This window comes from Loxodonta africana, chromosome 23 (genome assembly GCF_030014295.1).
Source record: "Loxodonta africana isolate mLoxAfr1 chromosome 23, mLoxAfr1.hap2, whole genome shotgun sequence".
Classification (NCBI taxonomy): Eukaryota; Metazoa; Chordata; class Mammalia; order Proboscidea; family Elephantidae; genus Loxodonta; species Loxodonta africana.
This window is the reverse complement of record NC_087364.1, coordinates 67,156,136-67,179,645: the sequence shown is the minus strand read 5'-3', so window position 1 is coordinate 67,179,645 and position 23,510 is coordinate 67,156,136. Positions and strand designations below refer to the sequence as shown.

The window sequence follows — 23,510 nt, the reverse complement described above, 5'->3', positions numbered from 1 at the left end:
TAAACGAATAATATCTTTCTTATCAAATAAGTTTTAGAGCATATATACTGTACTGTCTATTATTTAAAATACATGATGAATGAAAATGATTTCTTAAAAGTGGACTTTGAAAATGAGGGAAATAAATATAAATTGTGGCTTGTTGTCCGGCTGGATGTTCCTCCAAACTGGAGGGATACAAGTTTACAGTATAACTACAGTTGTACTGTATCCTGAGGATTTGTGTCTGAACTTCCATGGTTATTTCAGGATAAGAGTTCTTTATACCGTTTTTAGAAATACAGTATCATGTTTCTTGGCAGGAAATAATTATATTATTGTTTTCTGTCTTTGGATAATAATTCTATTTGGAATAATTTTTATAATGTAGAGTAAATTACACAGTGTTACAGTACCACTTATAAATTCCTAGTTTATATTTCAATGAACCTTAATTAATTTTTTTTAGTTTTTTTTTTTTTTTACACAAAGCTGCGACCGTTCTGCAAAGAGTGATTTGTTTCTCGGCTTCAGCCTTTCTCTGTGTTTTTCTTGTCCCACCCCCTTCTTTCCCACAGAAAAAGCATTTCTGGAAAGGGGTGGGGAGACGTGCCCCAAATTATTTCCTTTATTCAGACTGTAGGTGCCTTGGAACCAGATCGTAGTACTGATGGTTCGTATTACAGAAATACCAACCAAGTTCCTTAAATGCTGATCCCTAAGGACTGTGGAACTCAAGAGCGTTTTGCTGCACGACAGTGCACAAGTCCACCGTATAGGACTGCAACAGGAAAATGGCGTCCAGATTCTGCTAGAGAGTCTCACCAAATTTCTGAGAGAGAGTGAGAGGTTAAGGGGATGAGACAGAATGGATGGTTCTGATATCTTCCATTTTATTACGGAGTACAGGAAAAAAGGTCTAAATACACTTTAATTGTGGAAGTTTTTCTCACCCATCCAGAATCAGCCTACTCCTTGTTGTCAAAGATACTATCTAAGCCCACACAATAAATGGTGTTGGAAGTGTCCTGTGGTAGTTCTCTGGGTGTTTGCCAACATCCCTGATTGTGTGTTATGTATAACATCTTGGTGATTTTTTGCCTCGCTGTTTGTACCTAGGCCACTTCAGGGGCAGGGAAGTGGACTGGAAGTATAAGTGACGTCTGGCCCACCTGTTTAGCTGCATTTGTCAAAACTCAGAGCTGTACTGCAAACAGTGAATTTTACTGTTTGTAAATAGAAAATAAAATAAAAGCTACCACACAAAAACCCAAAACATACATTCATTGTAGAAAATGTGTAAAATACTCAAAAAACAAAGAAGAAAATAATAATCACCCCTACTTTTACTTGGAGCCCTAGTGGCGCACTGATTAAGAGCTCAGCTGCTAACCAAAAAGTTGGCAGTTCAAACCCACCAGCCGCTCCTTGGAAACCCTTTGAAACGGTTCTACTCTGTCCTATAGGGTTGCTTTGAGTCGGAATCAACTCGACGGCAATGTGTTTGGTTTGGTTTTAATCTCTTCACCTAGCTTTGGACCTCTGTTAAAAGTTTTGAAAGTTATTAAAAATAAGTGTGACCATTTTAGTACTCTCTTCTAACTTTCAATAGTGTACCATCAGGCAAGGGATTTGGTTTGGCTTTCTTTTTTCTGTTACTTAGAGCTGCCATGAAGATGTTGGTGGTTTTTTCCCAGTCTTTTTGTCTTTATCTTCATGTGTACTTTGTTTTTTAAAACAGAAATGGTAGTATATTATGATACTGTTTTGTAACCTCTTCTTTCTTAATATACTGGGAAGTCATTTGTTTATTCTGTACCAGTAATGGAAATTGGACTGTGACTTTCAGTGGGAATTGACTCAACAACAGCTGGTCGTGATGGTAGATCTTAAGCTATGGGGCTGCCTGGAACCTTCCATATATCAGGACTGAACAAAAAGTTTAAAATAAGAGCCACACATACCCACATTGACTAGAGAATATTTTGCTGTTCTAGCTTAAGATTCAACACGGCATTTGCTCAAGTCTCATAAAGGGCATGACTGCAATTTTACCAAATGAAGTGGAAAATTTTAGTAACTGTTAAGAATTGAGAAACGGGCTTCTCAGTCCCTGTTTACGCATGTAAAAGAACAATTCCTTGACAGGAAAACAGACTCATAGCTTTATCTGAGGGAAGTATTTCTTTCCATGCATATAGTCATTTAAATAAAAAGCTGTGGGGCCTTCTGCCTCCATTTTAACCCAAGGCCTTCCTGTCAGCTCCCAGAGCCTGGAAGACTGTAAGTGGCGAAGTCTTTGCTCCCCCTTGCTCCTTCTCCAGGGGCGGCATTGTTGAGAAACTGTTATTATTCCCAAACAAATTCAGCACTGTTTTTACCTCCATCCTTTCCTTAATTGGGGGTTGGTAGACTGGAGAATGCAGCTTGTCAAACAAAAATGCTGACTAAGCCTGGCCTCTGGTTGCCTGGGCAACGGGGACGAGGCAAGAGAGTTTGGGCTGGAGAATGCAGAATTCTTTTGGCAGGTCTCACAGATTTCTGTTCAGCTTGACAGCCACTGCCGAGTCTGACTGGCCAGCTGGCCCCTCTCACAACCATTCCTGACCAAGGGCTCCATGGAGGGACACACCCGGCTGTGAGCAGAGCTGGCCTGGAGAAGCTTATGAGGTCTGTTTCTTGTTATGTGAAGAATAGCTCTTTGGAGAGGTTAAAAAGTGTCACATCACAGCAGATCATGAAGCGCTAACGGTGGCTATTTTATAAAGAGTTAGTCTTTCAGAACATGGCACTGCATTTTCACTTTTAGAAAAAAATACCCTATGCAGGTTTCAGAGTTGATGGAGACATCAAAAGTCATTTCCTCCAACACTTAGTCAATATATAGGTCCTTCTAGAGTAACTTGGGGATCCCTGCTGGCACAGTGAGTAAGAGCTCAGCTGCTAACCAAGAGGTCGGCAGCCGCTCCTTGGAAACCCTATGGGGCAGTTCTACTCTGTCCTGTAGGGTCGCTATGAGTCGGAATCAACTTGATGGCAACGGGTTTGGTTTGCTTTGGTTTTCTATAGGAACTTGGAGGACCCTGGATGGCATAATGCTTCCGTCAAGATTACAGCCAGGAAAATCCTATGGAGCAGTTCTAGTCTGTAAAACACAGGGTCACAATGAGTCGACTGACTCCACGGCAGCTGGCAACAACAGGAACAACACAGTAGCTTGGTTATTGAAGTTCATCCATTTATTTATTTGTTCAACAAATTCCCAAGGCACTAAACACACAGCAGTGAGCAGACAGACCTGGTCCCTGCCATCGAAGAGCTTCCGTTCCAGCTTTCTTCATGTTTTATCTGCCTACAAGTCTTAAAAATAATCAGTTTTCTAAAATGTTCTGGTCTTCTCTTGCTGAGGAACAATACCAACTCAAGTCCTATTAAAAGCACCCCTTTGAGCATTTGGGGACCATGGTTTCAGGGAACATCTAAGTCAGTTGGCATAATAAAATCTATTAAGAAAACTTTCTGCATCCCACTTTGGAGAGCGATGTCTGGGGTCTTAAACGCTAGCAAGCAGCCATCAATTGGTCTCAACCCACTTAGAGCAAAGGCGAATGAAGAACACCAAAGACACAAGGTAATTATGAGCCCAAGAGACAGAAAGGGCCACATAAACCAGAGACCACATCAGCCTGAGACCAGAAGAACTAGATGATGCCCAGCTACAGCCTCTGATTGCCCTGACAGGGAACACAACGGAGAATCCCTGATGGAGCAGGAGAACAGTGGGCTGCAGACCTCAAATTCTCATAAAAAGACCAGACTTAATGGTCTGACTGAGACTGGAGGAACCCTGGAGGTCATGGCCCCCAGACCTTCTGTTAGCCCAAGATAGGAACCATTGCCAAGGCCAACTCTTCAGACAGGGATTAGACTGGACTATAGGACAGAAAATGATAGTGGTGAGGAGTGAGCTTCTTGGATCAAGTAGACACATGAGACAATGTGGGCAGCTCCTGTCTGGAGGGGAGATGAGAAGGCAGAGGGGAAAAGAAGCTGGCTGAATGGACATGCAAATAGAGGATACAGAGAAGGAGTGTGCTGTCTCATTAGGGGGAGAGCACCTAGGAGTATATAGCAAGGTGTATATAAATTTTTGTATGAGAGACTGACTTGATTTGTAATCTTTCACTTAAAGCACAATAAGAATTAAAAAAAAGAACCTCTTTGAAAAATGTTATAAGTTGAAATTTTTTTTTTTAAATGGAGGCTTACCAAGTTTGCACAAAAGGAAAGCAGCCTCTTATTTCTGTTAATAAGGTCACCAAGGTATGAAGAAATATTGCATTTCAAAATCCGTTCAGCTTTTTATTTTTTTAAGAGAAGGAAGGAAAAGATAGCTAAATTATAATGTTTTCTTTAACGTGAGCTAAAGGGACGACAGAAACAGATTGTGGAAATACACATGGTTGCTATATACATCCTGAATTAAAAGAGCAGCAAACAGACCATGGATCATAATTACGGACTCAACAAATGTCTTCCCCAGATCATCCAAGTTTCAACTCTTCTTTTATAGTGACAGCCTGGCAGCTGAGCATGTGTGATGAGGTATTTCAGACGGGGAGTCTTCAGGAAATGCGACTATTAATTTCTAGAATCCCTTGGCACAGAGTTAAAAAGTGATTTACATCAGGATTTTTTTTTTTTTTCTTCCTATGGAGAAGGTAAATAAGCCAGCATCCTGTTTCAGAAGTCCCTCAGGGTTTTGGCAGTGAGAGCAACTTCTCTGCATCAGAAAAAACCAAACCCATTGCTGTGGAGTTGAGTCCAACTCATAGCAACCCTAAAGGACGGAGTAGAACTGCACTATAAGGGTTTCCAAGGCTTTAAATCTTAATGGAAGCAAGCTGCTTGCATCTTTCTACCAAGGAGCAGCTGGTGGGCTTGACTTTGTGGTTAGCGGCTGAGTGCTTAACCATTGTACCACCAAGCCTCCTTTTCTGCAACAGAGTAACTATTTTAATGCTAGGATTTCAAAATATTCCCCTCCCCCCCTTTTATCCATTTGTTTCTACTCACCCCACCCTTTATAATGAAAACAATCCAGTCTCCCTTTTTTGTAGAAGCCTTTCCTTCACCACACACTTAAATCAAGCATAGCACCCTCAGAAGAGGCTATTGTCCTTCGCTTCCCTTTGAAGTACTTTCCCGGGAGGGCAGGAGCTGGCTGGCTGGAGGTGGTGGCTGGGCCAAGGACAGGCAGGGCTGCAGGATGCTTTCAGCTGCTGTTTACTTTCGCACCTCCTTTGTTGATTCACTCTACCAGCAAGCTGCAGGCCAGCGGGGAGTGAAAAGGAAAGGAGGTTTGAGGTTTGCATCCAGGGACACCTTCAGCCTACAAATCAGCATTTGTCTTTGACATCCCTCACTGCTCCAGCTAGTTGACACCCCACCCCTCTCCCAGCTGCTAGGAGGGGGTATTTTTGAACCCACAAATAATTATCCTTTCCAGAGACCTAAAGGGATGGACCACAAACTCCCAAAGAAATTTTCAAGCCTTTGTTTTACAACGGTCTCTCCACCACCCCCCACTCGGATGTAGAGAAAAAATATAAAGTTGTGGTGGGGGAGTGTAAGGGCAGGGGTACGAGGAGCAGCGTCCCAGATCTTTCTGAAACTGGCCTTTAAAATATAAACTTACAGCTTTGCTTGATGTGTTGAGGATTCCCAGGACACTAACTCCACCCGTATATGTTGAAAAGGAGACTAGAATGTGTCTAGTTCAATATCTTTCCTAATACAGGAAGGAAAACTGTGTCTCAGACAGTTAAAGAGACCATTTCATTAGTACCTCCTCTAAACTGTCTGAGGTAAACCCAGAAACCCAGTGGTCTGAGGTAAAGGTGTTGGTATTCCCATTTCATAGCTGGGAAAATAGACTTGGAGAAATGAAGTAACTTGCCAAAGTCCACAGCAAGTAGGTGAAAGGGCTGAAAACGTGATGTCTGCCAACCTCAAAGCTCAGCTTCCCTCTCTCTGCCGCACTCTGTGGTGGCTCCGGTAACAGACTCTGGGTTTACTTTCTGGCTCCACCACCTATTAACCATGGGATCCTGGGCAAGCGGCTTCACCTCTCTATACCTCAGTTTCTGCATCTCTAAAATGGGGATAAGGAGCCCTGGTGGCACAACAATTAAACACTTCGCTGCTAACCGAAGTTGGTAGTTCAAACCCACCCAGCTGCTCCTGGTGATCTGCTTCTATAAAGCAGCCTAGAAAATCCTATGGGACAGTTCTACTCTGTCACGTGGGGTCGCTATGAGTCAAAAATCAACTCGACGGCGCCCAAGAACAACGACAAAATGGAGATAGATTAAATGAGATGGTATGCATGAGGTACTTAGAACAATGCTTAACACATAGTAAGCAATAGGCAAGTATTAGCTGTTATCTTTGCTTCTCAAAACATTTAATACTATCTGTAGCTCATTTGATTGGCTGCCTCAATGGGCCAGATTCTTTATATCCCTGCTAACCTTTATAACAGCTCTGCAAGATATTTATAAGCCATCTTTTTTTCGGATGAAAATATTACCAAGAAAGTTGAGAATTCAGTCCAAGATGTCACAGCTCAGGAGTAGCTGAGCTGGAGTTTGAACCCCAACCTTTCTGATTCCAAAGACAGCCTTTGCCCTGTGCGATGCTTCCTTTTCTGTGCTAAGCCATGGACATGCCTAGTGTCATTTAATCCTCAGCTACTACATGAGAATTCCAGTGGCCAAAAGACCAGAGAATTGAGAAGCAGCCCGTTCCATTATTGAACAGACTCCTAATTAGAAAGTCCTCCATCTTATCTGCCTCATATCTGGGACAAAAGAGATCTTTCTTCTTCCATGTGATAGTCCATTAATAGTTTGAGAGCCATGGTGTGCCCCTCAAGTCTCCCCTTCTGGGTAAACAGTCCCTGGCTTCCTCAGAGGGCACCGCACCCTGACCCTTCTCCAACTTGATTTTCCTCCTGGGGAGTCTCCCTGCAAAGACTGCAATAAAGTGTTGAACAAAGACCTGGATGCAGCCTTGCATGTGAAGGTTGACTGAAGGTGAGGAAGTCACTTGGAATGTCTAGAGAAGCAATGACCTGCTACTTGAGATGGAAAAGAGGTTTGGAGCATGAGAGATATTGAGGAGTTGGAAACCACAAGACTTGGCCCTGATGCAGTTGTCTGTTACAGTCTGCCTCCCTTTCTAGAACAGTACTTGGCACCTGGCAGTGCTCAATAGTATTTTTTAAAACCAATACAAGGTTTGAATGAATGAGATTGTTGTGGGAGCCGATGGAGACATGGTTGACCTTGAGCTTGGATAAGTGGTAGTAGCAATAAAGAAAGCTTGAAGTTAGGAAGAAGAGCTGTTTTGGAGACAGATGGGGAGTGCAGTGTGAGACATGTTGGGTTTCAGAAACCAGCAGGACAAATTTTTTTAGGCATTCAGGGCTGGGAGAGGGAGAGGGTATGTGACACACTATGGCAGTGGTAGCCAGGGAAGGCACCCTAGAAGAGGTGGTTTAACAGAATTCCTAAGGATGGGTAACATATGGTGAGATGAATAGGGACCCAAAGTCCTGAGTTGTCTAGGGAATTAAGACTTGCTTGGGAGAATGGGGTGTGTGGAGGCGAAGGGGGCCCTGGGAATGCAGCTGTGAATAGACCTCTTTAACTGGAGCAGAGCTGGGAGATGAGAGACAAACCGAGGGATTTGGATGTTCCTTTCAGTTTACCATTTGTTATCCTGCCGAGACGTGAGAGAGCCGAGGACCAAGCCTGGGGTTAACGGCTGCCAAGCTGCCAACTCAGAGTCAGGGGGCCTGACCCTCTACCTCAGCCAACTGTCAACCCGTGTGTTTTCACATAAGTTTGCTTGGTCCAGGTGCATCTTCTGTCTTGGCCTCAGCTGTTCCAGCTACATTTGTCTTGTCTGCTGCTTCAGGTCACACTAACGTCAGGTGTGTTTGCCTGTCATTTCCGCCTGTGCAGGGGCAGCAGATATCTTGTGGCAGTTGAAATCACACTAGGTCTGAAGTTTAATATTATCCTGAAATCTGGTTTAAAAAAAAAAAAGAGAAAAGCATGGAACAAAACCCTCTCTTCCTTGGATGGAGACATGTGAGTGAGGCTTGTCCTTTATGTTAAAACCCTGGGTTCTGTGCTGCTTGTTTTCTCCTTAATTCATGAACAGGAACAGAAAAATATTTTCATTCGATGAAAGGTTAGAATTTTCAAAGTGGTATAATTAAGTGGAATGAAACTTCTCACCCTTCTCCATGTATATTGAAAACTAATTTTATGTTCTACAAAGTGGCTTACAAACCTCTTCTTGTTTTTTTAAAAAAAACGAAAGCAACATTTTCTTAGCTTTCCACTGCACTGTGATAAATTTTACACCTTGGTTTAATTCTTTCAGGGTGACAGTTTACCGGGAGGAAGTGTCTTGCCACTTAACATGGGTCAGTTCCACACCATAGTGTGGTTTTTAAAATTGGTTATTTTTGTTTTTCGAGAATGTAGCACAGAACTTGAGATGGTAACAAATTAGCTAAGATTTATTAAATGATGTCTTGGGCCAGGCAGAGTTCTAAGCACCTTGTAAGTATTACCTTACTTAACTGTTGTGCTACCAGGGCTTCTTAACTCAGACTAGCCTAGTTTATATTTCAAGATTGTTATTCGGGTACATTCAACACCATTTCTATATTCTCTCTTATTCTTTAGGCATTTGAAGGTGGAAAGTGATACTGTGAGCCCCCTACAGACAGAAAGTAGCATTTCCTGTCATTGTCTTGTCATGATGACATGGTGGCCAAGTCTTCAGAGTAGTTAGGGAAACAGCACTGATGCTGAAGAACGGCATCTCAGCTTATCTTTAATTTAAAATAGAGGGAACCAATATGAAGGGACACAGAGAAAAATTTTCTCCAATGTAATATAAGTTCTTTCAGCTTTGGCTATTATAAATAGTCCTTTTGAATTTTATTTATATTTTTAGCCATCCACAAGCATTATTTTAAAAATCTATATTATATCTGGAAGCCCTGGTGGCATAGTGGTTAAGTGCTATGGCTGCTAACCAAAGGGCCGGCAGTTCAAATCCTCCAGGCGCTCCTTGGAAACTCTATGGGGCAGTTCTACTCTGTCCTATGGGGTCGCTATGAGTAGGAATCAACGGCACTGGGTTTGGTTTTTGGTATATTATATCTATTTGAAATATGCTAGGAATAAGTTAAATGAAACAGAACGTTTAGAACTCCATATCTCATATCTAGTTTCTGTATTCGCTCTTACAATTAGAATTTTTATTTTCATATTATGTATCATTATAGATGATAATTCATTTAGAATTCATTGTAATTCATTTACGTTATTCATATATGTTTTTTAATCCCACAAAGTTATAGAAATGATTCTTATTATATTTAAACTCTGATTGCTTGGAAATTGTAAATTCATCCAGTATTCATTCCTAAGACATACGGCTGTAAAATTTTATCAGGTATAAAGCCATTTCATCAGTGTGTTTGTTTAAAATCCCCACCTTTATTTCAAGTCGTTAGAGTGGTTTTTTTTTAAATAATGAAAGTTGTTAGGTGCCGTTGAGTCAGTTCTGACTCATAGCGACCCTACGTACAACAGAACGAAACACTGCCCGGTCCTGCGCCATCCTCACAATCCTTACCATGTTTGAGCACATTGTTGCAGGCGCTGTGTGAATCCATCTTGTTGGGGATCTTCTTCTTTTTCGCACCCACATACTCCTTGAGTTTACAGTTTACAAAGAACTGGAAATTATATAATAGATGCAATGTTTTCAAGTTGTGTGGTTTGGGGTATCTGAGTGTGCTCAAGGGATTGGCGCTGGTGGGCTCCAATCACCTCACGCCAGCTTCAACCAGACACTTTCCATTGTATTTCCATATAAAGCTTCCAAGAAAGCTTTCCTTTGAAAATAAGGTTTCTCCCATCATGTAAAAACAATTATTAGAGACATAAAATGATATTTGTGAAGAGTGTGCTTCTTAGTTCAAGTAGATACATGAGACTAAATGGGCAGCTCCTGTCCGAAGGCAGGACGAGGAGGCAGAAAGGGACAGGAGCTGGTTGAATGGACACAGGAAATCCGGAGTGGAAAGGAAGAGTGTGCTGACATATTACAGGGATACCAACTGTGGCCACATAACAATGTGTGTATAAATTTTTGTCTGAGAAACTAACTTGAGCTTTCACTTAAAGCACAATCAAAATAAAATAAGGACTATTTAAAAAATTATTAGGAAATACTTAGATTTTCTAGATTTATTTAGAAGGTACTTCCTAGATTTGGATTATGGACTAAAATCTCCGTTATTTGTTTTTTCCGTTTGTTGTTTTTAATGGATTAATGAATAAAATTTACATTAGCCAAGTATTCTGATTATTTGCCATATGAATGAACAAAAGTGAACCAGAAGCCCTTTCTAGTCAGGGTGTTTATTTCTGAGTAAGTTTCTTATCAGTCGGGCCTCCCAGCTCTAAGACTCGTTCTGCTGTAACTCCTAGTAATGCTGCAATGAACTCCCGTAACCGAAAGTTTTTATAGCCGATGACTTCACTAGGACTTGTCTAGACAGCAGCTACTCTCTAAAATCATAGCGTGTTAGGGCTGGAAGAGATTTCACAAAGATACTGTTACTTAGATGGCCTAAATGTTCTGTTTGCCATTGTATCCATGGTTTTGGGGTTTGAGGGATGGTGAGACCAATGACTTCAGCATGGAAAGTGGAAAACTGATAGGCATAAATACGAGGAAGGGCCTAACCTTGGTTTTGGAGGCAAGTATAAACATATAAAGTATTCTTCTTTGGAGAAGCAGCAAATTTCAAAGGAATTTGGTGTTTGATCATGTTTGCCAAAATGGGAGAGGCTGTACCTAGAGGAGCCCTGGTGGCACAGTGGTTCAGAGCTCAGCTGCTAACCAAAAAGTCGGCAGTTCAAGTCCTCCATTCACCTCTTGGAAACCCTGTAGGGCAGCTCTACTCTGTCCTATAGGGTCACTATGAGTCAGAATTGGCTCAACGGCAGCGGGTTTTTTGGATACCTAGAGAAAGTAGTTGTGGTCCATAAATTTGCAACTTTTCAGATTGACTCTCCTAAGCAAAGTAATGCTAGCTTAAAAAAAAATAGTAATGCTAGTGTTATATTTTTTGCTAATGAACTCCATGTGCTATCAAACAGGTAGTCGTCTGTGGTGTTTGGACGGTAGCTGCATGGTGCTCCAACCTTCAGTCATTTTAGTCACGTGAACAAAAACAGCCAAATAGAAAAACTGATTGACTACAACTGTTTTAACTGGTTGTTTTGTTCCCCTGGCTATTGACGTAAAACTGCCAGATGTGATTTAATATGTAGAGCCTGAATTCTGTCATCCCACAATTGTGCTGACCTGACTAATTGCATAATTGATTTAGATTCAGCTTGAGAACCTGGGGTCAAAAGAGTCTGGTCTCTGAGAAAGTGTCTTGAGAGGCCTTTGTGTGATTGGATGTTCAAACAACTGAGGGGTGGACGATTGGTCCATGAGTGCCCTGAAGTCAAATATTAGCTGAGCTTTTTTTCTCATTAACTCTGTGAAAGCAAGAAAGTGACTTTCATCTGTAAGACTTTCCTAGGAGAAAGGGACTAGTGTTTCCTGATGGTCTTGACTTACTGGGGATAAATACAAAGTGCTTTGTATTGGTGTGGTGGAAAGTTGCCCTGTGACGTATACTTTGCTCTAATCCCTGTGACAATGGGTGAGTAACTCTTCCCTCTGCCTGTGACTCTCATATTTCTCTAGGAAGCTGCCCTCTGTAGACAGCTCCCCATGGAAGCCGAGACTCTGGCCACGGTTCAGGCTGCTGTCAACCCACCTGCCATGACCCCAGACATGAGATCTATCACTAATAACAGCTCAGATCCTTTTCTCAATGGGTAAGTTAACTTTTGGGGGCCATTTATTTTTGCTTTCTTTTTTATGTGGTCTGGAGTGTCATGGGTCTTCGTGTATGTTGGGAAAATGTGGGGAGCTTGGGGAGTGGGATGAGGGTAGAGGGAGGAAGTGAGGGGACGTGGCAGAAAAAAATAGAAAAGTAGAGGAAGTCAACTACATTTCTTAAAATCCTCACTTCAAAACCTGGTGATATGACAGGGAGTAAACATCTAGTCGGGACTTTGTATAGGGGGATGAGATGAACTTATAATTCAAACAGGATGGTGTTGTGTAGTGATTATTTGAAAGAATCTTGTGGTTTTTTGTAGCTAGCGGGGGGCGGGGAGCATGTCATACGGCAAGTACAGAACAAAACTTTTAAAAGATAATGTTTAGGGTAAAATCCGAATAAGGCCTGTAATTTAGCTAATAGTATTATACAGTGTCGATTTCCTGGTTTTGCTAATAGTACTCTGTTTATGTAAGATGTTGTCATCGGGGGAGGCTGGGTGAAGACTACCCAGGAACTCTATACTCTTTTTGCAACTTCAGTGTGAGTCTCAAATTATTTCAAAATAAAAAATTTAATTTAAAAAAGAGATGATTTTTTTAAAAATGAAAACGTATGAACAGAGAAGGAAGAAGAAAGTTAGCCAGAAATATATTCATCAGTAGGAGTAGTCAACCTTAATTGTAGCTTTTTAAACCCTATTTCCTATGTCTTTTCTACTCCTGTGGAAGCTTCTGGCAAGCAAACAAATACAATTATGTGATCTATTACAGAAAAAAATAGAGAGAAATGAGTAAAACAGAGAGGTGAAATCAAACGGTAACCAAAAAAAAAAGAGCAGACTCTTAAAATTACGGATTTTTAAAGTATTTCAAATGTATGAAAAATTATAAAGAATAGTGTAAGAGTTACCCATGTACCCATCACCCAGATTTGTTTTATTTCCATCTAATGTTTTTAAAAAAGGTCAATACAGTGTTACAAATAGTGTTTTAACCCCATCCCTACCACCCCTGAGTTCCCATTTCTTTCCCTTCTTCCTTCCTCAGTGGTGGCCACCACCCTGAAATCCATGTGTTCATCACACATATTTCATACTTTTACAGCCTGCTTGTGTGTGTATCCATAAGCAATATTCAATACAGCTTTCTAATTTAAAAAAAATTTATATACATGGCATCATACTCTGTGTATAGAACAGCATTCAAATTGCTATTTTAAGATGAAAAGGAAATCAACATCAGTTGACTGTGAGTGACTAGTTTTATTTGCTTATAACCTACAGTTTTTACTGACATTGGTATCTGTGTTTCCAAGTGGAAAGGAGATACAGAGTCTGCTTTCCCTTCGTTACCTGGAAGGTTGGGCAGAAAGGACCCCACTAGTTTGGGGTTTTCTGGACTGTATTTTAATTTTGGAATTCATTTGGTGGGCTCACAATGAAGTCGCTCCATCTCTTGCTCTTCAGAGGACCGTATCATTCGAGGGAGCAGAGCACCGACAGTGGCCTGGGGCTGGGGTGCTACAGTGTCCCCACAACTCCGGAAGACTTCCTCAGCAACGTAGACGAGATGGACACAGGTAGGAGCAGAGGCTGTAAGTGCTTGTGGCATGGGTGTGATGTTAAGTCATCTCTCCAGTCATCTCAATTCTAAGATCCAGCCGCTAAATGTCAACGAAAAAGCCACCTGACCCCCCAGGCACTGTTAATAAACTCTAGCCACTTCCCCATAGTCTATACAAATACAATTTCAAATATAGACACAGGATTTGAAATTTCTTTCTTTTTTTTTGCTCCTCCTTACTTCCTATGGAAACCCTGGTGGCACAATGGTTAAGAGCTACATCTGCTAACCAAAAGGTCAGCAGTTCAAACCCACGAAGTGCTCCTTGGAAACTCTATGGTGCAGTTCTACTCTGTCGTATAGGGTTGTCATGAGTCAGAATCGACTCGACGGCAACAGGTTTATTTTTTTTTTTTTCTATTTCCTACAGCCCCCTCGTTACGATTGCATTAAGATACCACTGTCTGCATCACCCTCCTTCCACTGTGGGCTATTTGTGCTCTTCCGGTTTTTAGTTGTAATGTATAGGCCACTTTGTCTCTTGAGGAACTCTAATGGTTTATAGTTCTGTTAGCATACAATTTTCCCATTTCATTCACTGCAAATTAGGAAGAAATCGACAGTGGACACTTGGGAACTTAGGCAACTTGGAAGTTTCTAAATTGGAATCTCCAAGTTCAACACGGCCACAATGTCCTCTCTCAGCAATCAGAAAGAAGGGATTCAGGGTGACTTTTACCTAGTCCACAAACTGTACATCCTTCAAGCTAGCCCCCAGCAGGTTCTTTGGGTTACCTGTCCTTGTCCCCCACTTTTCAAGGAGCGAGACCTCCAACTGAAAAAACTGAATTAGTATTATTAGCCTGATCTCGACTTAATGGGGCCGTGGTGGTTCAGTGATAGAATTCTCACCTTCCAGGTGGGAGACCTGGGTCTAATTCCTGGCCAGTTCACCTCATGAACGGTCACCACCCTTCTGTCAGTGGAGGCTTGCATGTTGGTATGATGCTGAACAGGTTTCGGCAGAACTTCCAGACTAACACAGATTAGGAAAAAAGAGCTGATGATTTACTTCTGAAAATCAGCCAGTGAAAACCCTATGGATCACAACAGTCTGATCTACAACTAATTATGGAGATGTCACAGGACCGGGAGTGTTTTGCTCTGTTGTGCATGGAGTCATCATGAATCGGCAGCCAACTTGATGGCAGCTAACAACAAAAACAACGGCCTTCATTATGTAAGTCATAAACTCCCAGAAGATATTCTAAAGTCAAAAAGAAATGGCAGCTAAGGTATCCATGGGAGCTCTGGTGGCGCAGTGGTTTAGAGCTATGGCTGCTAACCAAAAGGTCAGCAGTTTGGATCTACCAGCCGCTCCTTGGAAACCCTCTGGGGCAGTTCTGCTCTGTCCTTTAGGGTCACTATGAGTTGGAATCGACTCAACTTCAACGGGTTTGGTTTTTTGGAGGTATCCATTATTTGGATTTACTTGTGCAAGTTTCTCCTCCACCGTCGTCTTCTGTGACTGAAATAAACAGCTGCCCTTGTCTACACCACCTGTGTTTTTGTGACCCTCTGCTCCTGAGTGACTCCTCTTCTTGCTCTGAATCCGTATTGTTGGTGAGACCGAAAGTCAAATGGCGAGCCAGGTGTCACGTAAGCATGGTGACGTGGGGAGCAGCTGCTCCAAGGTCTTATTGTAGGTGGTCATCCATGCGTTTAGAGTATTGCACAGCCTGCCCTTCAGTGGGTCACGCAGGAATGCTGAAATGTTTGTTTTGCTATTCTTCAGTTTATTACTTTGGTTTTCTCCCTGCCTTCTTCCCTTTTTCTTCTTCCCTCTCTGAATTTTTTTGGAGATTTATTTTGGCCTTTTGGGAGCAACATCATAAAGTGGCTCCTTCCTATGATTGACACTTATTTCCTTTCATCCTTTAAACACTGGGAAGCTAGTAAGAAGGAAAAGAAAAGAAAGAAAAAGCTCAGGAGATGGAAACACTATGCGGGGCGAAAAAAAAGATGGGTTCTATTCTACTTCTTTTTCAAATGATCTCAGTCGGGTACATAGGAAGTGTTTTGAAGTCATAATGTGAAATTAAGTGGTGTTCTGAAAAGAACATGGTATTTGCAGACAGCCTCGAGCTTGCAGCCTTGCTCCTCCGCTTGTTGGCAGTGACTTCGGGTACATAACCTCCCTAGCCTTGGATTTCTCACCTGTAAAGTGGGAGTATTATGCTGCTTCATAGAGTCGTGAGGAAGCTTGAGATCACAGAGTTCTACACAGAGTTCTCTTCCCCCCCTTCTAAGAAGACTGAAGTAATATACAGAATAATCCGGATAAATGCGAAGGCTCCAAGTTAACCTGGTTGGGTGAGTGTCAGCTCATTGAGTTTAGGGTCACCTTTGTAAAGTCCCTATAGGAAATGGGCATAAACCCCCTCAAAGGGTAGAATATAATTGTATAGTAACAAGATGAGGAAAAGCTGGGGGATGGGCAGGACACATGTGGCTAGAAAAGAACTATTAGACCTGCTGACCACACACTGAACACATGCGGAATGCGAAACAGCTAGCCAAGCACTCCTTTTGCAAAGCACGCCTGGAAACAACAGCTGGACTTGGTGCAAGGAGAGAGTAAAGGAATACCATGACTAAAGGCTGAGAAGCCATCCGTTCTTCTGGAATATTCTACACCAATCACACCCTTTTCAGAGTTGCCTGGTTTTGGTCTCTTCTGCTCTTTAAGGAATGTGGATAAAACTTCAAAGACCAAAAAGATTACTGAGATTGCTAAATTGCTCCCAAGAGAGACGTTGAGAGAGGAGAGATATTGAGATTGTTAACCTTAATGAAGAAGCAGTCTCTTCATGCTTTCAATGTCTGAGGAGAAAGGTTAAGAGGAATTCTTTAAAACAAGAGATGTTGTTTGGATAACAGATGTACTATTGAGTTACTGGAAAATTAAAATGGAGAATCAATAGAGGTGGAGATGAAGAAAAAAAGACATTTGGCACATTTAGATCAGGTAATCTTTTAGGACAGATGATTTTTTAAAGCTTCATGTCCAGCTGGTATACTCTAGTGAGTAGAAAAAAATCATTTTGGCCTTTCTTTTCTATTTTGATATTATTTGTCAATATCTGTAGCACTATATTTAGGTCAGGTTGGTAGCACTAAATTGATGTTATATTGTTGAACTTGGCTTATTTTTTCAAATTACTGTTTAGCATTGCCTTTTGCAGTGCAAACCCTTTAATGTATTATCCAAGAGTCATTAATAATTTGACTTATAGAAAAGCCATTAAGCTTTGCTATCACCAAAAGGCACGTTTGATTGCTTCCCTCATCACTTGGAAAGATACATTTTTTCTCCTTGGAGTTTTTCTCAGAATATTGAAATTTCTGTGCACCCTTTTCAGGAAGTCTACCATGCTTATAAAATGCAAAAGCCAATTTAACAAGTTTTGTTAAAATGATGGTATGGTGGACGTTGGCCTTCATTATCAATGCTCCTCAATCTTTGAGATAGATTTTCTCCCTCTGGAAAGATTGTTTGTGGCTGTTTGAATTAACCTATTGTTCCTATATTGTGTAGTTAACAATGATTGAGCTCCTGGGCTTTGTTTTTCCCTCAGAACATTCAATCAACACACTGATTGCATTTTTAATGTATATGTTTGTATGCATGAATGATGCCTAGAGCGGTGAGTGTGTGTCAGACACTATATGGCACTCTCCTCAAACTCGTGAAGAAACACCAATATCCTATTTTACAGATGAGGAAGCTGAGGGTCAGACAAGTGTGTCTAAGGTCACACAGATAAAAAGCTCAGTCTACTGGCACCAAAGTTAGTTTATTTTCTCCTACACTACTACATATAAAGAACATGTATGTTTCATGTCTGTCCCATACACTTAACCTTCCTCTAAAAAAAAAAAAAAACCTTCCTCTAGTGCAGCGTTTTCTAAAGTATGTTCTGCAAAACTCTACCTCATTAGGATCTTGGTAAATGTATTCAAAATAGAATTGAGTGATTAAATAGTGATTTAGCAAATGTGGGCTTAAATAAAACAAAACAGATTTCTTTACTGCAAGACATCTTAGAACCTTAGTGTGCTCATGTGCCTTGCGACCCTCTGAGAAGGGTAGTTGTTGGGTGTGGCTGTGTGCAGAGGGGACAGGGAAGATCTGCAGAACCTGCTTTATAAAATACTTTGAAAATGATGCCTACAGCCATCAATGAAGACAGTTTTTAATAACATGCTTAAAAGAAACTCCTGAGCTATTATCATTGAACATAAAGAAGGATGACATGGGTGAATATAAGCTTATAGTCAAATCTTTAGAGTATAACTCTGTAATGAGGTCTTTATTACAGGTAAGGCCTCTCTACTCCTTTCACGAAACAGCTCTTCATGCCTCTGTCAGTGGAAGGTTCCAATCCCAGGTCAGATCCACAGGCCTTCGGCATGCTCCTTTCTTATCTCTCTGGAGTTCTATTCTGGGCCATGTCTACAGAGAAGCACTTATGAAAGGTTCACCCGCCATCCCTGTATCACTTAAGAGTGTGGGCCACCAACTCAGCTTCAGTGATGTGGTAGCTGAAATCCACCACCAAACCAAACCAAACCAAACCAAACCAAACCCATTGCTGTCGAGTTGATTCCAACTCATAGCGACCCTATAGGACAGAGTAGAACCGCCCCACAGGGTTTCCACAGAGCGGCTGGTGGATTCGAACTGCTGACCTTTTGTTTATCAGGGAAGCTCTTAACCACTACGCCACCAGGGAATTTTTTTTTTAGACCTGTGGCAAATGTAATCTTCTATTTAAATGTAGGCACAGTGGAAATAAAAATGAGTGAGATTAACATTTTAACTCTTTTTCGAGAGCTAAAAAATTAAAATTCCTTCCTTTCCTTCTCTTATAGGAGAAAATGCGGGACAGACACCCATGAATATCAATACCCAGCCGACCCGCTTCCCTGATTTTCTTGACTGTCTTCCGGGAACAAACGTTGACCTAGGAACTTTGGAATCTGAAGATCTGATCCCCCTCTTCAATGATGTAGAATCTGCTCTGAACAAAAGCGAGCCCTTTCTAACCTGGCTGTAATCGGTTCCATTGTAACTTGGATGCGGCCGTGACCTGACATTTCTTGGGCCTCTTGGGAAAAGGGATGGGTCAGAGCAAACCTACAGGTGCAGCACTTTCTGCCTCCATGACCCTTGCTCTCCCCTTTCCATGCGGCCAGTTTAATCATTGCCTGGATTTGATTGACAGTAACTTAAGTTAAACTCATAAATAAATATTCTGTTTTCATTTTCTGCAAGCCTGCATTCCTGGGATGGATTATGCAGAACTATTTCTGCAGAGTTGAATCTCCTCTTTTTTCTCTCTCTCTTTTTCTCTCTCTGTCTTTCTGCTGCCCCATGACTAAGCTGTATGAGTGGTAGTTGAAATTGATAGATCGATTGATTAGAAACCATAAAATGCTGACTACAGGCAGTATCTTCTGACAGGCGGCTTGGTCCAGGAAATGTGCACAAAATTAGACCCGATTTGCAGTTTCAGAAACTGTGTAGATGGCAGTAGTATCAAATGCTTTAAAAAATACTTAACTTGAGCTTTAAAAATTATTGTATGGATAGTACAATTCTGCTGTAGGAAATACAGTGTAGTTTTGAACCCAGGCTGCCCCTGATGGCTCTTAATTACTCTGTATCTACAAAGGCACACACGGCCCTGTCGCAGTCTGTCCTGTGTAGCATCTAGACAGCTAGTCCTTCCAGTGGGGGCATAGCAGCATTGTTAGTCACAGTTCTCACACTGCAAAGCTTGTAAAAAAGACACCGGTTTGGTACTAATCTGAAGCATTTAATGAGCAAAACTTTTTAAAATTGCAAGTTCGATTTTTTTTTTTTCTTTAAAATTGCAATTTAGAATTGGATGTGGAGATTATAAAGCACTAGAATTTTGTAGTCGAAGACAAAAGGCAGCCCAGTGTTTCAGATAAATCAGGGGCAGCTCTGTGTTTTGCCTTTTGAAACTCTCCTGACACCATCAGGACCACAGAGCTTTGGGCCTGATGGGACACACAATAAGCCGTTGCTTCTTAAATTCTGAGGCCTTGTCAGTTTTGCTTTTTGAGATTTCAGGTGTTTGAAATGATCTTATCTCTGAAACTGTTTAGAAGACGAAGCGGATCCCTGACCGGCGTGTAAGAAACGCTCTCTGAGGGTGTGAGCTGGAGACCTGTGTTTCTGAATTCAGCACTAATGGAACCCTTAGTATATTATCTTACCTTGTTTGCTACAGTTGGTATAAGAAGGCCTGCAATATGTACTCAATACCTCTTATGTAACCAGGAACATTATTTTATTAGCTTTTAAGGACTGAGAGACAGCATCAGGCTCACCCGGCCTGCAGTCTGCCTGCCATGCCATGAAGTCCTCAACTGCTCAATATCTCCAGCTGACACTATTTATAATCTATGAATTTAATCTCTTTAAAAAATGCATTGTTTTTTGGGAAGACATTCATAATTCAGGTCTCTGGGAGGAACCTTTCAGTTCCCAATGGGGCTTATTTGTGGAGGATCTTAAATCGGATCCTTTTGGCTCTGCCAGAATATAGACATGCAGAATACATTGTACCTTGTTGGGAAGAAGGCAAGTGAAAAGGTTGGAGACGAAGTAGGGAAGTTAAGGACTAGAGTAGAAAGGATGCTAGTTGTGAAATGGAATTAGATAAGTAATAGTTCCCCAAATGCAAGACAAGCAGGAGGGGTGAGAGGTGCCCAAAAAGAACAAAGCAACGATTTCCTGCTACAACCTTTATACCCAAAGACTGTTGTAGCAGAAAAGGCGGCTTTGGTGCACTTTATGGGGAGCAGGAAGGCCGGGCAGGCGTTGCCCTGCCCACGTTATTGCTGACCATGTAGCAGGTGGAGCACAAACCTGCTGTGGCTTCCAGCTCAATCCGGTGATTTCTTTTTCCTAAAGGAGCCATGGTTTCTGTTCCCCTAATTCCTTTCCCTCTCTCTAAGCACTCTAAGACACAGGGCAGATGTCTCTGTTGCTACTAAATTGAAGGGAGAGCTATTTCTTTTTCTTGTTTGTTAGCTATAATTGCAAAGAGAATTGTACATTCTTTCTAAGCAAAAAAAAAAAAACAAGGGACCTAACAAAACTGAGCAGTGTTACTGTATTTTTTAAAAAATATTTTTATAGACTCATTTTCAGGTTATTAAATATAAGAAACACATACCCCTCTTTTTTTTTTTAATAATTAAAACAGTGATAGTTTTTGCATTACCGATTTTTAGAAGTCATTCTCTAAGAGGCTTGTGGCATTAGAAGATACTAGTTGTTTTTTTTTTTTTTTTTAGTGAAATTAGTTGGAACATTTATTAATGAACATCATAAATATTTTTCCAAAAAAAACAACATAGAATCTGACTATATGTTTACTAATAGATAAAGCCAGATGTAATTTTTTGTTTGCATTTTGAGACCATAAGATATGGCCGTTATAGAAGAACACTAAAGCTAGAAACCCTAAAGCAAGGACAACTTTTTAATGGCCATTTTTCATTGACGTAAATGTAAAATTCCCTGAGGAATTCATGATAAGGTGCTATTTATACTACATTTCTTATTATAAAACAACTGCCAAGATATCTAGTCTTTTTAATCCTAAATGAATCAACAAACTTCACCACTTCACCCAATAATTTTGCCATGGAAAAGGTGTATTAGAAAGTGAAGTTGAAAAATAATTTCAGAGACCTTTCTTTGAAGGTTTCTTTTCCCCCATACAAAATATAGTGTCTTGAAGTAAATACATTGTCAAAACCCATTTGTAACTCTACTAAATCTAAAGAGTTGTTAGACAGTGTTTCACTATAGTATTTAGGATGAGAATACCATTTCTTTCACTGATTATACCATATAGAGGAAGCATGTAAAACAGTAAAAAATTTAGTGTGCTGGGGGTGCTGTTGACCACATCTTGGTGGAAGAGTTCTCAGTGGAAGAAAGTGATCTGGAATGAGAAGAGTATTGCTAATTACAACTTGTGTTCATGATGTAATTAGAAAGTAACTCCTGAAAGTGCAACTTTTATGAAAAAAAAAAAAAGGAAACCATAGATTAATTTAATTGGGAAAATGGGTGATTGACAGAGACCTTTTCCCTAATACACTACATCATTTATGTGCTAGTACTTTAACTTTTTTTTAAAAATTTACATTTTGTAATATGACATATGTGTGTTTATTTTTAATTTAGAATGCTATGCATACAGAAAGTATGCCGCTAAATCAATCAGATCAAACTATTTCACCTGGAGTTTGGTACTGGTTTTTACTTCTGATTCTGTATAAGAAAAATAAATGCAATTGAATTTCCACTTGGAGTCTTTGTCTTTCCATTATTTGTGTGTGTTCCTTTTGTTGAGAGTTTTGGGTGGCACTAAAGAGAAGCTTATGTAACCTTCCTGGCAGACAATGAAGGAAATAAAATTCTGTAGGCAAACATTTTTTTGGCTCAAATGCCTAGTCTTCAGCATTGTAAATAGCCACAGAATTCTGGTTTCTTGTTTATTCGAAGTAGCCCAGAGAGATTTTTAGAGATACATGTATTTTAAAAGTGAAGAGGACTTGAAGCACTTACTGATGAAGATCAAAGACTGTAGCCATCAGTATGGATCACACTTTAACACAAAGAAAACAAAAATTATCACAACTGGGCAAATAAGTAACATCATGATAAATGGAGACAATATTGAAAGTGTTAAGGATTTCATTTTACCTGGATACACAATCAATACCCATGGAAGCAGCAGTCAACAAATACCCCATTTGCATTGGTCAGGTCTGCTGCAAAAGACCTCTTTCAAGTGTTAACAAGCAAAGATGTCACCTTGAGGACTGAGGTATATCTGAACCAAGCCATGGTATTCTCAGTTGCCTCTTATGAATGCAAAAGTTGAACAATGAATAAAGAAGACCAAAGAAGAATCGATGCCTTTGACTTACAGTGTTGATGAAGAATGTTGAACATGCCATGGAATGACAGAAGAACGAACAAGCCTGTCTTGGAAGAAGTACAGCCAGAATGCACCGCAGAAGCGAGGGTGATGAGACTTTGTCTCACATACTTTGGACATGTTATCAGGAGGGACCAGTCCCTGGAGAAGGGCATCATGCTTGGTAAAGTAGAGGGTCAGCGAAAAAGAGGAAGACCCTCAATGAGATGGATGGACACAGTGGCTGCAACAATGGGCTCAAACATGGCCACGATTGTGAGGGACCGTGTGGCGTTTTGTTCTGCTGTACACAGGCTCACTATGAGGTGGAGCCAACTCAATGGTATGTAACAACAACATATTTTTCAAATATTATGCTGTCCTAACACCCTTGTAGAGCACCTCTGTGTTAAAGCAAATCCTTCATATTGACTGCGACATCAGAACTATAGGTTTCTCAGTCTGTTTTGTTATTAACAATAGGGTGTGGCCTTTTTTGTTGTCAAAACGGAAACCAAAACAGCAGCTAGCCGTTCGTTCTGGTATCGTGAGGGTATGTTTTCTCGCCCGTGGAGCTCCTTGGCTCTCACTGTCATGATGTCTTTGTGCACTCGACAAAAACATTCGATGAGAGCACTCTTAGCAGAAGCATTCAGATAAGCGACAGAAAGAAGTGCTGGTAGAAGTAACTTACTGACATTTCAAAGTCTAATTTTCATTTATCTATTTAGAAAATGTACTTCCTGCCTTCGTTATCTAGAGCTACTACAGCAAAAATACCACAAGTGGATGGCTTTAACAAAGAGACTAGAAGTCCGAATCCAGGATGCCAGCTCCAGGGAAAGTCTTTCTCTCTCTGTTGGCTCTGGGGGAAGGCCCTTGTCATCAATCTTCCTCTGGTCTAAGAGCTTCTCAGTGCAGGGACCC

At 40.9% G+C, this 23,510-nt stretch overlaps 1 protein-coding gene across 2 annotated transcripts in view; it reads left to right on the top strand.

Moving 5' to 3' along the window:
* The window catches only part of WWTR1 (WW domain containing transcription regulator 1), a 150,544-nt gene extending 128,573 nt beyond the window's left edge, over nt 1-21,971 (top strand). For both annotated transcript variants that reach the window (XM_064275583.1, XM_003416160.3), the window contains exons 5-7: nt 11,842-11,975; nt 13,452-13,564; nt 18,484-21,971. In XM_064275583.1, the coding sequence (XP_064131653.1) occupies nt 11,842-11,975; nt 13,452-13,564; nt 18,484-18,668 (432 nt within the window). In that variant the 3' untranslated portion in view covers nt 18,669-21,971. The remainder of the gene's footprint in view (nt 1-11,841; nt 11,976-13,451; nt 13,565-18,483) is intronic.
* Nucleotides 21,972-23,510: the final 1,539 nt, after the last annotated feature.